A 17,757-nucleotide genomic window follows, 5' to 3' on the forward strand; every position below is an offset into this window, starting at 1 on the left:
GGGCTTCATTCAGTCTCCTGACCTTCCCTGTGTTCCAAATGGCTGAATCAGTCAGGGTACGGTCCTGGTTCCTAATACCTTTGGATTCTTCTGTAGGAACTAAGGCCCTCACCCTGGTGGAGGATAGAAACTTTAGACTGACTGCAAGATTCCTGGAATACTGGAACACCACTGTGTTACCTCATGTATACCTGCATGCTAAGTCACTTCAGTTGTGTATGATTCTTTGTGACCCTGTGCACCATAGCCCCCCAGGCACCTATGTCCATGGGATTCTCCAGGCAAGGAAACTGGAGTAGGTTGCTGGTGCCCTCCTCCAGGGGATCTTCCCAACCCAGGGATCAGACCCACATCTCTTATGTCTACCTGCATTGGCAAGAGGGTTCTTTACCGCTAGTGCCATCTGGGAAGTCCCTGTGTTACCTCACTACCAACCAATCTGAAGAAAGTTTGCACACAGTGGTAGATAATGAAGACTCTGACCTCCTCCCCAAATGATTCTCTCTTTAAAAACTTTCCTGGTCATATAGAATGTTTGGAATAGGTTTTTGGACGCAAATCTGCCTTCTTCCCAGGGTGCTGGGCTTCTGATTAAAGCAACCTTTTTTTTTCTTTTTTTTTCCCCCAACCAACACTTGTCTCTCAAGTATTGGCTTTCGAGTCAAACCTGGGTTTGGTAACACAAACAGTTAAAGTGAGAGTTCAAGAGAAAGATAGGTAGGAGATGATGAGTAAGGAGTGGGATAATTGAACTCAGGATTTGGGAGACTTTTCACATATGTTCTGGTTTAATACCATACCAACTTTATAAGGAAATTTTTACTATCTTCATTTTAGACGTGGACAAAATTGTATTCATAAAGATTAAATAACTTGGTCAAGGTCACAAAGCTAGTCAATGGCAGTTTGGATAGGAAATAAAAATATTTGCTTTTGTTTTTAAATTCTAAAAGCTTTGTACTATACCAGCTGCCTCTGATTCATGATCGTTGCCTGCTAGACAAAGGATAATCATTATTATGACAAATATTGACATTGTATTTGTTTTGCTTTTTCCAGGCTGATTATGGCATGCAAATAAATTTTAAAAAGGGGACCCCAGAATACATTTGAATTTTTAGAACATTTCCTTACTTCCTTTAGAAAATAAGTGGGTTTAGAATTTGACTGGAAATGATTTTCACTTCTGTCTTTCAAAATTCACAAAGAAGCATTCGCATAGCAGTGTTCAGTAAACTGTTAAACATGGAGTAAATTCTTCCTGATCAGATGAAATAAAATTTCCCATGTGTTAAGGAGAGTCTCCGTTTTCCTGTACTTAAAATGAAGTAGATTCCTACTTAATGATAAACAATGATGATTAAAATAAATAATAGAACTTAAAAAGATAATTTTGATTATCTCTACTTTAGGAGGCTTCAAAAATTTGTACTGATGTTCTGAGTTGGTGGTGGTAAGGATTTTTATGTTTCAGTAGAGGAAAAAAAAATGATATTTTAAATAGAAGGTTTTTCAGCCCAATAATTAAATAACAATACTTACCCGACTTCCACAATACTGCAAACAAACAGAACCAAATTGTGTGGGCTGCTTTTGGTTTAAATTACATAGCGCCCTTTCCAGCAAAACTTTAGGTATAGAGGCTTGATTGAAATAGCTGCATAATTTCTGAGCAGAGGCTTTTCTTCGCTGTAATTACATTCCTGTGGTGACTCATACTCTCTTAATTTCTTGATTTTATAATTCAAAGAAGGATATTCCCTTGAAATTTGAAAACCTGGAAGACGCAAAAGCTATTTTTTTAGAAATTTATTATTATTATTATTACTCCTCCTCCTACTACAGTTCCTCCCCCTCTGAGTATCATTTTACATAGTCGCTTTTGATCTTACTCATGCTGGCTCCATAATGGAGGTTTACTCACATGGCAGTGAAGGAGAAAGGATCCAGCATTAGGGATGGGCTATTCTGGATTCGGTGGCTTACGCAGTGGAGATTTGGGGCTTTTACTCTGATTTTGTAAGCAAATAAGGTGCGAGGGAGATGTCCCTGGAGAAAAAGAACTAGATACAGCTTTTTGACATAGAAGCCATTTGTGATATAAGCCTGGCCAAGTGCTTGACCTTGAGCAGATGTCAGTAATAATGATCTTAAGGAAACAGAAACTGTTTTCAGGCAAGAGAAATAACAACAGCAAAGATAATAAATCAGTTGTAAAGACTCCCAGTTCTGTTTCAGTGGTAAAGATTGGCTTTAAGCCCATCTTGAGCTGTTTTGCAGACTTGACACTCACGTAGGGGTAGTGCTCAATCATTACATCAAGTGGAACCTAAGGAAAGATGATGTTGATTTTTTGCTGACCCTCATGACTTCAGTCAACTAAAGTGTGAACTCTATTGACTGTTCCCCTAATTCTTTGCTGAATTTTGTCATCTTTTCATGAATATGCACATACCCTTAACTTGAAACTTCCCAGTTTTGCTCTTGGGGAAGACACTGCTTTGGGCAAGGTGTTTTCCTTACTTGTTGCAAGTAATAAATTCTTTATTCTCCAGCTCTTTGGCTTGGTTGTATCTTTTGGCTTGAGAGCCACCAAGAGAGAGACTAGGTTTGAGGTGACAGGATTCACCCACTGGCACAGCTCAGCTTCTCTCAAGAGACTGCTTATTTTTGATTTTCTATTTCTCTTTCCTTCATCTGGTAATTTTTTTTTTTTCTTCTGAATTTACTGGTTTCGATTCCCAAGAGAGGGAACCTGGCTGGCTCTGCTAATAAATGCTGCCACTCTCACTGAGAGAGAAGTTGTTGGAGACTGATAGTAAGGTTGGGGGCAGTGTTTTGAAAACATCTGGCTGGTACCTCTCCTCTGCTGGGGGCGTGGTCTTGGATAAAGATTAGGATGTGAATGTGCTTTAAAAATGTAAGGACTTTAAAACATTTCATGAGTGTTGTGTCTTGAGGCACCTTTTAAAGGGGAATTTTTTTCTCATATATAGAATTAGAGATAAGTATATTTAAGGTGATGTAAATATTTAAAATTATTAGTATATAAGAAACTGGTGGTGGTTTAGGAAAGATTTCAAAAAAGATTATTTTAGAAAGCTGAAGTATATTCTTTTTCATTTCTTCTAAACTTCCTTGCCTCTGTTTAATTTTTTTTTGTGGGGGAAACATTTTGTTAGATAAAATGTTGCACATAACACATGAGAAATGGTATGGTATAGTGGCAAATCAAAACTCTTTGATTTAAAGCAAAAGCAAAGATGTGGGGAATGAGAGGAGTTGATCATTTCAAAGTTAGGGGCAAAGCAGTTAGCTGTTGGGGAAGGCTGTGGCTGAACAGGAGGTGGGGAGTGGGTGGGGGTGGAAGAATTCCACCTTAGCATGTTAAGCTTGATATGCCTAGTAGATATTCAAGCAGAGACATCCAGTAGACAATTAAATCTCCAGTTTGAGGGAAAAAAAAAAGTCTGAATTGGAAATAAAAAATTAGATATTGACAGTGTCTTAATACTTAAAACTATGAGACAGGAAAAGACCACGAAGGAATATGGAGAGACTGTCTCCTGGGAGTACCTCACTATTCAAACATTGGAGAAGAGAAACAGCAAAGGAAACTTAAGAAGGATGTAAGGAATAATAAAAATTTAAATTAAAATCTTTGTATACAAAAAAGCTAAAGTAAAAAGGGAAGAATAAGATGTCTTAAAAATAATGGTAGTTTCCTAAACTTGCTGAACTATATTGGTGCAATTAGCTTTGCTAAACAAGGGGGTGACAGGTGGGTTAGTCAGTTCAGCTTCATATCCTTTTACAAGTACTAGGCTGTGTGTGTGTGTGTGTGTGAAAGAGAGAGAGACCTATAAAGTTTTATTTTTGCCTTAAAATCTATATTAAATAAATCACTCATGCTGGAATGTTGTCAACAATGGTGATTTTCAAATGACTTACATATTCAAGGTCCTCTTTCATCATCATTTCTTTTTTTTTTTTTTTGCAGTGATTTGCTGTCCTCTGAATATGTGGAGAGACACATTGAACATGGAGGGAAGACTGTGGAAGTAAAAGTAAGTAAAATTTTTCTCTTGGAGATAACTCTGAGAATCTTTTAAGTGCCGATGATGATTTTAATTTTCCATGATACTTCCAATATACAACTTTGGGGTGTTTATATTTCAGAATTTATCATTAAAATGTGTCACTGGCTTAAGGGAAAACTTAGTTATCAGTAGAAGAAGTCTTAGTATACTACAGGAATTTTTGGAGTTATGCTTTGTGGGATTAATATTACTGCAAGTAGTTCTCTTTTAGATTATATCACAGAAAATAATTTCTGAAATTTTAAGGTTAGCACTGAGAATGAAGAGGTGAAATCTTGAGTCTAGGGTAGGTGCCTGGCTTTGTATTCATTTGGAAAAATTCATCTGGAAAAATTATGAACTTACCATGTTGACAGAGATGTCCCAGAGAGTTTTAAATCCCTGGAAACAGAAATCTCAGGATACTGTTTCTTGTTGGGTTAACTCTGAAAAAGATTTCTTACAAAAATTTTTTTTTTCTGATTTATAAGTGGTAGACCCAAGTTTGATCCTTGGGTCAGGAAGATCCCCTGGAGAAGCAATGGCTATCAACTCCAGTATTCTTGCCTGGAAAATTCCATGGACAGAGGAGCCTGATGGATTACATGTCCAAGGGGTTGCAAAGAGTCAGACACAACTGAGCAGCTAGCACTTTCACTTTCCTAGGCATAAGAATGTGTCTTTCATGTCTACTGATGATGTTGTCTGAGGTATATGAGACCAGACATCACCCAGGTGTTTCTTTAGGACCAATGTTTAATATAAAGAGTTTTAGCTAAGTGTTTATTTTCTTCTGAACAGAAGTTTAAGAAATAGAGTTTGTCCTGCTCTTCTCTGTGCTGCTTTCCAAACCCAGTGCCTTCCCTCCTCTTATAAAACATGTAAACACTATCCTGACTTTTTTGGTTATTCTTTCCTTACTTTTGCTTATAGTTTTATTACCCAAGTGTGTCCTAGAGTTTAGTTTTGCTTAATTTTTTTAAAAATCAGTTTTTAAAAACTCTCTTTCATTCCATTGATTTCCCCTTATCCTTCTTTTTATTCTTCCTTGCAGTTTATTTGTTGAAAAAGCCAGGTTATTTATCCTATAGTCTCTCACAGTCTGGGTTTTGCCCTTGATTGTAATTTTATATTTACAGTAAAATGAAATACATTTTAGTGACCTTTTCTGAAGATAATGATTTGTATTATCTGCAAGGCATTCTATGTCTCATTGAAGGAAGTTTTATTCTGATCAGAGAGGTGCGTAATCCTGATCTTGAAGTTCTATTAAACCTTTTTTCCCATCAAAGTTTACAAAGAAAGGTTTTAGGCTGAAAAACATGATAAATACTTTTTATGTGTTTTTTAAATAAAATATATGAATATCATCTTTCACTTACATTTATTTCCAATTAATTTAAAAATTAAATTTGAAGTTTGTCCCTTAGTTTAGGGAGAACTTCTGTGTGTTTAACATAAACTTTAAGAATGTAAGTGTGAAACCTCAATTAATTAGAATACCCTGGGAACAAAATCTTTTTGTTTTGATTGTGTTGAACTATGGCTCTGGATTTTTTAAGACAAAAGAAACTGGAGTTGATGAGGAGCAGTGAATAAGTCTAAACCATGCAGTTTGTTGTTTTATTGCTAGCTAGCTTTTTCTGTCTTGAAGCTGAAAGGTGCCAGGATTTTGATTAGTTGAAGTGTCCCACTACATAGGCTCTGGTCATCAGTATTATAATCCTAATAATAGTAATCACTAACATTTATTGCTCATGATGTAACAATCATATGAATTTATATATTTTCAATTCTCCAATCAACCTGTGATTATAAAATAACTATTATTCCACTTGACAGGGAACTGAGGTACAGAGAGGCTACATAACAGCTGAAAGTAACAGAGGCAGGAGGGGTAGGGCTGTAGTTTGAATCTAGGTTATCTATCTCTGGAGCTGACTCTTACACCATGCTATCTACCATATAGTCTACGTTCATGGAAAAGATTGAAGGCAGAGGAGAAGGAAGTGGCAGAGGACAAGATGGTTAGATGGCATCATTGACTCAAGGGACATGAATTTGAGTGAACTCCAGGAGATAGTGAAGGATGGCATGTTGCAATCCATGGGGTCGTGAAGAGATGGACCCGACTTCGTGACTGAACAACAGCAGCAAATGTAAAATAGGATAGCCATACAAAGTGAAATGTATCTTATTTAGACTTATTATATATATATATATCTCATTTTCTGGAGGTTCCTAACAGTTGTACCTTTATAATTTTATCTTTAAACTGAAAAGGTGGTCTGTGTAATGGGCCTTTAGGTATCCCTCTCAAATTTGGTTATGCGTTTGGGTAGCTTTTCGGTAGCATCAATTGCCTTGGGCAAAATTGATAAAGACGTACTCTAGTACAAAGCCTGTTTTATTTTTCATATCTCAGGAAAATTGCCATAGTAGGAGTTTTAGAACACTAGGAAAGGAATGGTAAATCTGTATTTATGGATGGGGAAGGAAGTAGATTTCCTTGGAGTCAAAAAGTAAAAATAGACATCTTGGAAGAGATATGATTTATTATTGTATCATTACCAATGAATGATCATGACCAGTCACCAGTGTTATTAGTTCTGGTAGTGTTTGGTTAAATTATTTGATCTCTGGTGATAATGATCATAAAGTAATAACTGTTGGGTGTCTTTTTTATTAGTTCAAATTATTTCTAGATTGAATGTGACCACTCCTAACCTGTCCTTGAATCAGAATCCTAATCGTTAAGGATGGATATGTAGAGACACCCATTTTCCAGTATTGACTTTTGACTGGCACTTAACTGGTTACTGCCCATCACTTAATTGAATTGAGTGCACTCAGAGGTCATTGTCTCAAAGTCCTAATTGGTTCCATAGTGGCAGTAAGAAGATGGATAAGAAGGCATTGGAGAGTGGGTCAAGGTTGAAGTCTGGAGATTGGAGAGTGCTGTGTGTTGAAGAGGAGGTGTCAGAGGAGAACGTATTTGCTTAAGGGGTGGGAGAGGTTATTGTGACTAACCAGCTCCAGTATTCTTGCCTGGAAAAAGACCTGGACAGAGGAGCCTGGCAGGCTATAGTCATTGGGGTTGCAAAGTCAGACATGACTGAGTGACTGAGCAGAGAGGGAACCTTTTACTTGGATGGAATGGTGGTGGAATTTTCCTTAAAAAGTATTGTTTAGGCAAACTGAAATGGCCATGATCATTTCTGGGAACTGAGTATCAGGGAAGTTGATACAGAAGCAAGGAGAAAGCCTGAGTGTTTTCTTACAAGATAGCTTTTCTCCTACTGGTCACATCCATCTCCCCTCCCCGAGGTTTGGCGGTTCATGAAGATTTCTAGCTCAGCACAGTACTGTCACCCAGCAGGAGGCTGTGCTCCAAGGAGACTCCCTCTGCATTCAATTCAATTTTTAAAGTCAGATTTCCAGCTCAATTCTATTTTCTTAAAAAAAAAAAAGATATACCTTAAAAATCCTGTCTTAATCGTTTTGTCTTCCAAAATGAATGTGTCAATGACAGGCGAAAAAAATACTAGTGGAGGACAGCTATAAGAAATCACTTAGAAAAATTTACATGTGATAACTGTCAGGACAATGGATACCTTCCTGGCTTATGCTAACTTTCTAGTGTCTATAAACCTGAAAATCATCCATATAAAATTGCTTGTGATCTTGAGTTGTATTCAGGTTTTCTCATATTATTTTCTAGATTTCCCCATGAGGAACATAATTCTCAATACTTGAGTACTTCAAAGGTGCACAATGTGTTAAAGAAATAATGTATCTTAAGGTATCTTTTAAGAATTTTTTTTTTAGCAAAAAAAAAAACCCAACCCACAAGTGATTATATGGTGCTATAAAACATTGTAGACTCCTTTATTAGGAAAAAATCTTCTCAATTATTAGTGACAGAATTTAATTTATTTAAAATGTACATTATAGTTTAGTGACTTCATTCTGCTTCTACTTTTTTTAAAAAAATGACACCTTTACTTAACATATCCTTTTATGAGATGTAGATTTTTTTCCAAACTCGTTGCATATAATTGAATAGTACATAAATGCTTGAACTGTTTCTTTTTTTAGTCACGCGGAGCACAAAAATAGCTAGTCAGCTGCCAAAGTGTCATTCCATATATTTATTGCAGCAGAAAAGATGAACAAAGGGGTTAATCTGTTTTTACTTATCCTGCATATCCAGTTTCCTTATTGATTCTCAGAACTGCATTACCATCCAGATTCTTGGTTCTTTCTATAGAAGCAAGAAGAGTAAACGATTAAATACTAAAGAAAAACCAAACCTTGGTGTACAGTAAATTTTGCTGCATGCATTAGTACAGAGCCTCCCATACTGCTGCATCAGTGATGAATCTTTTTTTCAAATAGCTTTTAGAATATCTTTGTTTTTGAGGCTGTCTTTGAGAAGAAATGCAAGCAATAGCCACAGAATCTATACAAAGTAGCCAAGTAATCTATACAAAGGCTATTTAAAATCTCTGTCTCTGTCTTTTTAAGGAGAACAACTCAGCAGCAGTACTTCTTTTCCAAAATGTCTTTCTTATTTACATCTTTTCCTTATGTTGTAGAAACAGGCTTTCTGTCTTGAATTCTCACTATAGTAGCTTTTCTAGAACTTCTTGGATATGGGAAGAATATTTAGTCACCTAAATAGTAATGAAGTCATATGGCCTATGAAGATGCTTTTATAAAGGAATTTTTAAAAATGGATCTATTTATAGTTGTCACCTAAGCTCTTAGTTTTATCACCCTTAATTTCAAATTGAAGTTTCAGGCATTTTCCCTGACTCTGTGGAGACGGGGAGGCATTTATCTAGTAAAGAAACCCAGTAATCATTTTAAGGCCAGCTGAGGGTCAGACTATCAATTAAAGATCTTTAGTTGGTCCTCGAGGGACTCCTGCTACAATGATAGGAATGTTTGGCAGATGCAACTACCCATATGTTAGAATCTGTGTTTATGTTCTTTTACTGCACTTTCTGGGAGATTTAGGTTAAGGACTCTCAGCACTGAGCCTAAACTCTGAGAGCAGAACCTCTGGTGCAGGATGAAGGAAAACTAAAGATGCAGGTGTCATAGATGAGATGGGCATGCAGGTACCTCATACAAGTTATTTTGGCCAGAGAGAAAATTCAGATGTCATAGCTATGTACATGATATATTTTTTACACTACTGAAAAATAATTTAACCGCAAATATACATATTTTAAAATTAGATGACTTGGAAGCATTTTTTCTCAAGTACATTCTCTGAAGAGTTTAGCCATGACTTAACATCAATATGACTTGAAATTAAATTAGAATGATTAAAGAAATATTGATCAATATATTTTCCATATACATAATAATTAGTTGCTAGCTATAGCTAAACTAGTTTTAAACTTTATTATATTTAATGACTTCATTAGCTCCTAACAGCTGACATAAAAGATTTTTCTTAACCTCAGGATATAAGAAGCCTGCAAGAATGAGATCTAAATTTTCTAAAAAGTAAATATACAAACAGGGTTAATCTTTTAAAAATTTGATTAAGAAATTATTGAATTGAATTTCAGGGATGGTGTGATTCAATTCCAGGATCTTCTAATTCAGAGATGATTCTGTAATTGCAAATAGGACCAGCACAGGAAACCTCCTCCTTTGGGTCCTGTGGGTTTGAGTGGCTTCCCATTTTTAAATGCTTTCATTTTAAATGGTGACTTTGATCAGAAGAACGATTCAATTTTCTTGTTACTGTTGAAAGAGCCATGATATTCTCACAGAAGTTTTATGAAGTATTTTAAATGCTGAACAAAAGTGTAACTGGAAAAACTATTTATCTGATGGTTGGTAAAGCAAGTCCTAGGTTTCCCTGGTAGTTCAATGATAAAGAATCCTCCTGCATTCGATCCCTGGGTCAGGAAGATCCCCTGGAGAAGGAGATGACAACCCACTCCAGTATTCTTGCCTAGAAAATCCCATGGACAGAGGAGCCTGGAGGGCTATAGTTCATGGGGTTGCAAAAGGGTTGAACATGACTTAATGACTAAACACACACATAGGGAGTCCTAGTGAGCTATCTTCATTGATTGATAATCACCATATGTTACTGTCTTACTGTCCTGTGTAAAGACTATGCTTTTGTTTGCTATCTATTAACTCCAAGGCTAGTCTCATCTCAGAGGTGAATAACTGCTGCCAGCAGTTTAATGCTCATCACTTGGAAGAGTTAACCACGTCTCACAAAGCCAATCTCATTTTGCTTCCTTAAGGCTATCAGTGGCATATTCTCTCTGGCTAAAGAAACACTCACTTTACCAGAATATAAAAATATGATGATTTGCTATAATGACTTTATATCATTCTCAAAATTTTGTATTTTTACAAATAAATAATTATTATACCCATAAGCGCTCTAAATTTTACCACCCTGAATTTCCCATTTTGTGCAATCTCTACCTCTTTGAATTATGTTGATATTCTCAATGAGATCAATACTGGTAACTACACAGAAGAATAATAAAAGTAGAATTAGTAGTTGCAGTTGGAGAAATAGCAAACATTTATATGATACTTACTATGTGCCAGGCACTAGTCTAGTAAGTATTTTACATATTTTAAGTCATTTACTCCCTCAGTAGTACCACTGGTATCCTCATTTTGCAGATGAAGAAACTGAGCACATAAAATTTAACTAACTTTCCCTGGAATTTGGAGCCAAGCGGTCTGATGCTGGAATTCATGCTATTATTCACTATAATTTATGCTCTTTATGGAAACCAATAATTACAGTAGCAGAGGAATCAAAATACAGATATTTAAATTATAGCATTTCATTTTACCATTTACAATTATCAATATATCTTCCTTAGCAGATGTTTTAGTAAGCCATGAATTGGAGATGTAATCGTTTGGTTTGAGTGAGTCTCTTTTCTTCTAAATATAAAATTTCCATTATCCTAAAGAAAAGTAAATGCCCTCTAAGAATGCCCTGTTTTTTCAATCATTTTCTCTTGGGGTTTATTTTTAGTCCTTCTTTGTACTCCTTAGAAGTTAGATTGAGTAATGTTCAGTAGAGTGAATTGCTGTGGCTTTTAAACTGTAACCATATGAAATATGTTGCCGTCTTGCACATGGCAAACACATGGCTCCGTTTGTATGCCCATCTTATTTTTACGTGTACATTTGTCTGCTGTGGAGGAAATGTAAAGTTTTATGGACAAGAGCAGGGAAGCTGAAATGTGTCATCATTCTGCAAAAAAGCTAGATAATATTTTGTTGTATCCCTGCCAAGGTGCTTCAAAATGCCCATCCCCCTCATTCCCCAACACACACACACACACGCACACACACACACACATGGAAGAGAGTGAAAGAGCTATACAAATCTCTTAAACTGATAAAATATTTGTTTCTCGATCATACATAACAATTATTCCAGGTTTGTCTCCTAACTTTACTGTTTTATGCACTGTTAGTCATCTATTTAACATCTTTTTGATGAGCTGGGCACTGTGCATTTTCCTCCTGGCAGGCTTATGCAGACATATGTTCCTCTGCCATCTTGTAATCAGTGTGGTTTCAGGGAGGTCTCAGGTTTCATGATTTAATTCTCTTTGTATTACTGGAAAAAAATTCTTTGGGGATTAAGTAAATTTTGCTTTCCCTTGGGACCAAAGCAAGGTTGCTCTAGGTCAGTCATCATGTATAATGCATCAGCTGCCTTAATGGCATTGTTAAGATTGCAAGTAGTCTTAACTCTGTAGTGTGAAGAAAATATATTGGCCCATTACCAGTTTATACAGGTCAGGTATCTCAGTGCTGGGAATAAGGAGAAATGGACTGTGACAGCTGGTGTCAGCGTGAGTTCTGTTTCTAAGCTCTGTTTGTAACCTGTTTGAGTAGAAAGTCCTCTTTATTTTCTTCCTGTGTAAAAAATTTTTCAAAGAAGTATCTAAATGATTATTTAATCTGTTAATATTCAAGATGTTATCTATAAACTTAAAAAGGCTTGTTCAGTCATAAATTTAAAAAATCAAAGTAGCACTAATAGTGTTTCTATATATGAAACCAAGTAACTATTCTATAATAGAATATTTTTCCTATTTTAATTCTAATTGCAGAACTAATCTTTCTATTATATAATGTCTTATACAAATCTAGTTTCAGAAAAAATTTTGAAATCAGAATGAACTGTGATTAAGCAGTAATTTGTGGAAATGTTGTTTTTGATCAGTTTGAAACTGGTTGGAAGCCAAAAAAAAAAAGAAATCACAAGTTATTCCCTTGGTGTTGTCCCAAACTGGTATTATTTTCTTTTTCATTTATAAAAAATTCTTATTTTCTGGTGAATAAGTGGCTACTATAAAAATAATAACAGGTAACAACTAGAAAATTGGCATCTTGGCATTTGGGCTTCCCTCGTGGCTCAGTGGTAAAGAATCCGCCTGCCAATGCAGGAGACCCGGATTTGATCCCTGAGTTGGGAAGATCCCCTGGAGAAGGACATAGTAACCCACTCCAGTATTCTTGCCTGGAAAATCCCACAGACAGAGGAGCCTGGTGGCCTGCAGTCCATGGGGTTGCAGAGAGTCAGACACGACTGAGTGACTCGCACACTATGAAATAGAAAAGGGAGGGGCGCCAGTGCATTTGATTATCCCCACAGGAAACTCCTAAAAATTGAGGCAATGTGGAGATTAAGTGAGATTAGACATTTAGACAGACAAGTTGACATTAGAGATTTCTGGCAGAGTAGAACAGCATATGATGTAATTCTTGCCCTTGTAAAGCAGGTAGTTTAGTAGAAGTGATAGGCATGATGAAAATAACTGCCAATATGTCTTTTACAATGGCAGTTATGAGAGTGCCATAAAGAGAAATTTCTATTGTTCTGAGAGCGTTTGATAGGAGACCTGATCTAGTCTGGTTGGTTAGGGAAGACTCCTTGAGGAAATGAGATTAGCTTTGAAGTTTAAATGATAAGTAACAGGAGGTGAAATAGCAAGAGAACAGCTTTTCAAGGCAGTGAAATTAGTATGTACAAAGGCCCAGAGGCCTTGATGTGCAGGGCCTTGGTGCATGAGAGGAAGAGGAAGAAACCAGAGAGGATGGGCAGAAGAAGAGATGGAGACAGTTGTATAAGAGATAGAGAACCTACACTGTTGGTGAGAATGTTAATTGGTGCAGCCACTATTGAGGTTCCTGAAGTAACTAAAAATAGAGCTACCTAATAAGGCAACAATCCCACTCATAGGTATATTTTCTGATAAAGCTATAATTTGAAAAGATAACATGCATCCGTATGTTCATAGCAGCACTATTACAATAGCCAAGACATGGAAACAAGCTAAATGTCCATTGACAGATGAGTGAATAAAGAAGATGTGGCATATATATGTGAGTGTTAATTGCTCTTTGAGATCCCATGGGATATAGCCCACCAAGCGCGTCTGTCCATGGAATTCTCCAGGCAAGATTACTGGAGTGGGCTAATATTCCCTTCTCTAGGGGATCTTCCTGACCAAGGTATCAGACCTGGGTACCCTGTATTGCAGTTTGAACCACCAGGGAAGTATATGTGTGTGTGTGTGTGTGTGTGTGTGTGTGTGTGTGTGTGTATAAAAAGGAATGTTACATAACCATAAAAAAGATGAACATAATGCCATTTGCAGCAACATGGATGGACCTAGAGATTATCATACTAAGTGAAGTAAGCCAGACAAAGACAAATATTATATGATATCACTTATATGTGGAATCTAAAATATAACACAAAAGAACTTGTCTACGAAACAGAAACAGATAGACATAGAGAACCCATTTGTGGTTGCCAAGAAGGGAAATGGTTAGGAGAGGGAAGGATTGACATTTTGGGATTAGCAGATGCAAGCTACTATGTGTAGGATATATAAACAACAGGATATATAGCACAGAGAACTATATTCAATATTCTATAATAACCCTTAATGGAAAAGAATATGAGAAATTCTTAATTATTCAATTATAGAATCACATTTCTGTACAAGAGAAATTAACACAACATTGTAGATCAACTGTGCTTCAATAAAGTTAGTTTTTTTAAAAAAAATAGAGAAAAGGTAGGAGTATAATACTTGAGCAGAGCCTCAACCCAAACAATCAAGTATGACCTAGTGGAAACAAGACCAAATCTGCCTTTGGACTTCATGTATTGATTATTTTATGCCTTTGTTTTCTCTTCTCGCCATATTCTCAAAATCTGGAAGTGCACCTCTAAATATCTTTAGAAGGCAGAGTGCTTTTTGCATAATTCTGAGTGGGGTCAATAGGTAGTCCACACAGCAATTTGACAAATATACTATCAAGGGTAAACAGATCACCAGCCCAGGTTGGATGCATGAGACAAGTGCTCAGGGCTGGTGCACTGGGAAGACCTAGAGGGATCAGATGGGGAGGGAGGCAGGAGGGGGGATCGGGATGGGGAACACATGTAAATCCATGACTGATTCATGTCAATGTATGGCAAAAACCAATACAATATTGTAAAATAATTAGCCTCCAACTAATAAAAATAAATGAAAAGAAAAAATAGACTGCAATTCATAGACCCAGGAAAAACCTTAGAAACCACCAAATTCAACTCCATCCTTCATTTTATAGGAAAACACTCCCAAAATGGCAAATGACAATCATGTACTCATAGAAATATTGCTGGAAAAATTTTTTTTTCAGATTTAGTGTCACTTTTTGACAGATACAATCTTTAAATATTAGTCTGCCTCCCCAAAGGACTTTGAAAAGTTTGTCCTTAGTAAGCCAACCCTTTGTTTGTACCTTTAAATTAATCTTGGGCTAATTCAAAATCATCCATGGAGGAATAGAAATGACCATTGAATGTTAGTGTTGAGTTCTTGAAGACAGTTTTTAAAGTTCAAGGTATAAGAGGAGAAAGAGATGCTGCAATGCAGCCTTCCTTTGGCAGCTACAAGTATTCCCTGTTTATCCTTCCTTTTTTTTTTTTTTTTAAAAGCAAATGGGTGGGTGACAGAATGGAAGTGAAATTAAAGGAGATAGTGGAAAAACAATGTCTTTTTTCTTTACCTCAAACCCTCATATAGTTATATTTTATTAGATAAAAAAAAAGGAAGAGAAGAAAGAAAAATGTTATTCTTTTCAGATGGAACAAAAATCTTTTTCTTCCTTCATTTTAGGGATAGGCTGTCATTTTTTAGAACTGTCTTCTAGACAATTATATTTCTTCCCCAATGATATTCAAACATCAGCTATAGAATAAGGTTTTACATAATATGCATGTCTTATGCTAAAGAATTCATATAGAGCAATATATTTAAGCATCTATTATTTGTTAAAATACAATAATGCAGTAGTTTCCTGGAAAGAGTTATAATTTCATGAGTTTGTAATTATTTAGTCACTGTATGTGCTTCGCATTGATTTTCCATTCTCTCAATTTAGAACTGCATCCCAGAGAACCTGCCAAGTACCCTCTCTGCTTTACTGTAATTTGCTGCTGAGGACCATTTTGTGGGAACCTAAAATGTTTTCATAGTCTGCTCAGACATTGTTATATCAGTGTGTCTGTAAATGGTTACCTGAGAGCTGAAAAATAATTTCTCTTGCCTATTCTCTGGTTAAAAATAAGCAATTTGGAAGCTCTGTTTGACTTAATAAAAGAAGTGAAGGTCAGGTTTACTGGGCTGTGCTTAGTCACTCAGTCGTGTCTGACTCTTTGTGACCCCATGGACTGTGGCCACCAGGCTCCTCTGTCCATGGGGTTTCTCCAGGCAAGAATACTGCAGTGGGTTTGCCATGTCCTCCTCCAGGGCATCGTCCCAACCCAGGGATCGAACTCGAGTCTCTCCCATTGCGGACAGATTCTTCGCTGTCTGAGCCATCGGGGAAGCCCAAGAATACAAGAGTGGGTAGCCCATCTCTTCTCCAGGGGATCTTCCTGATCCAGGAATCGAACCAGGGTCTCCTGCATCATAGGCAAATTCTTTACCAGCTGAATTACCAGGTTTACTGTATATTTGTGTTAAAAGGTGATAAGTATTGTTCAGTGAAGCTATGGGAAAATAGAATGTCTGGCTAGAGGTAATTAAGATATGGGTTAATCTTTTTAGATGAGGGCTGCTGTAGACACTTGCATTTTATTTCACTGAGCCAAGCTTCTTAGAAGCAAAATCTCTGGATCATGAATAAAAAAGTTCACATGGTTACTTGAAAAGAGATGAGAATTTGTACTGTGTTGAATAATGTCCCCACAGAAGTCATATCCCCTGGTACCTGTGAATGTAATCTTTTTTGCAAACAGAGTCTTTTCAGATGGTGATCAACTTAAGAGGAGGACCCTAATCGATGACTGGTGTCTGTATAAGAGGGAAGTTTAGACATAGAGACACAGGAAGAATGCCACGTGAAGATGGTGGCAGAGATTAGAGGATGCAGCTCCAAGCCAAGGAACACTGGGAACTTGTTGGCAACCATTGGAATTTAGGAAGAAGTAAGGAAGGATTTTTCTCTAGAGAGTATGGCTCTGCCAATACCTTGATTTCAGATTCTCATCTGCAGTTCTGTGAGAGAATAAAGTGTTTTTGTTTTAAGCCACCCAGGTTTTGCTAATTTGTTATGGAGGTCTTAATGTAAAAACAATTGGAGTATGTGCTGTAAGTGCCTGGGCCTACATATGAGAGGAGAGGGAGTAAGTCTTTAACTTTGAAAAATAGATTGCACCTCAAAAGACTTTAACAATTGCTTAGTTAGGATACTTGGGAGCTTTAACTCCTGGGAACCTATCCCTGTTTTCATGTTTTGTTTTCAACAGCTAACATTACCCAAGGGAAAACAGTATAAGGAAAGATTCCTGCACAACAATAAAAGTAGATTTTAAGTTCACTGGGTCTGCAATTTTTTTTTTTTTAACTTGAGAACTCTATGGTCCCTATTTTCTGTGGTGTTCACCATTTTCCAATAAGAAGCTCTTTTCTTTATCACTTTTATTTATTAACATATCCAGTGGCTTTCTAGTTCTCTCTTTTCTCCTTTCTTGTGGAAACTTTTGCTACAATATTTAAGAATGTTTAATGCAACAATATTCTTATGTATCTTTCCTCTTCAGCAGGAATCATGCATGTTTTTTTAAACACTTTATTTTTAACTGAAGGATACTTGCTTTACAATATTGTGTTGATTTCTGCCGTACATCAACATGAATCAGTCATAAGTACATGCATCTTTTAAATAAAATTATTCTTTTCTGTTAGCTAGATATGTCTCCTTTCAGTTTTTAAAATGTTTTTTGGTTGATGCTTAATCTGCAAGATCCTAGTGCTTATCAATGAGTATTAAAGCAGTACAGAGATTTGTTAAGGATCATTTAACTTTAGATGTTGGAATGAGCTGATAATTTGGATATAGCTCAAACACTTATACCCTGGAATGGAATGGCAAACACAAATATCCAAAGATACCAACCAGTGGCATAAATGAGAGACAGGCTAGCTATAATAAGATGGACAATGTGTGTCTTATTCATTTGCACCTAATTTGTATCCTATGGGAAAGTGGGAATGTGGGAATGGAGGCTCCTTGTTAACAGACCTCCTAATTTTCAGGGTAAAATGGAAATCCAAGTTTCAACAACTGTGAGGGTCTGAGATTTTATCCT

The 17,757-nt window shown here is 36.4% G+C and overlaps 1 protein-coding gene across 14 annotated transcripts in view; it reads left to right on the forward strand.

The window, feature by feature from the left end:
- ADAM22 (ADAM metallopeptidase domain 22) overlaps positions 1-17,757 on the forward strand; it is a 224,978-nt gene that overhangs the window by 111,488 nt on the left and 95,733 nt on the right. For all 14 annotated transcript variants that reach the window (XM_043872822.1, XM_043872825.1, XM_043872824.1 and 11 more), the window contains exon 4: positions 4,001-4,067. In XM_043872822.1, the coding sequence (XP_043728757.1) occupies positions 4,001-4,067 (67 nt within the window). The remainder of the gene's footprint in view (positions 1-4,000; positions 4,068-17,757) is intronic.

Source organism: Cervus elaphus, chromosome 18 (assembly GCF_910594005.1).
Source record: "Cervus elaphus chromosome 18, mCerEla1.1, whole genome shotgun sequence".
Lineage (NCBI taxonomy): Eukaryota > Metazoa > Chordata > Mammalia > Artiodactyla > Cervidae > Cervus > Cervus elaphus.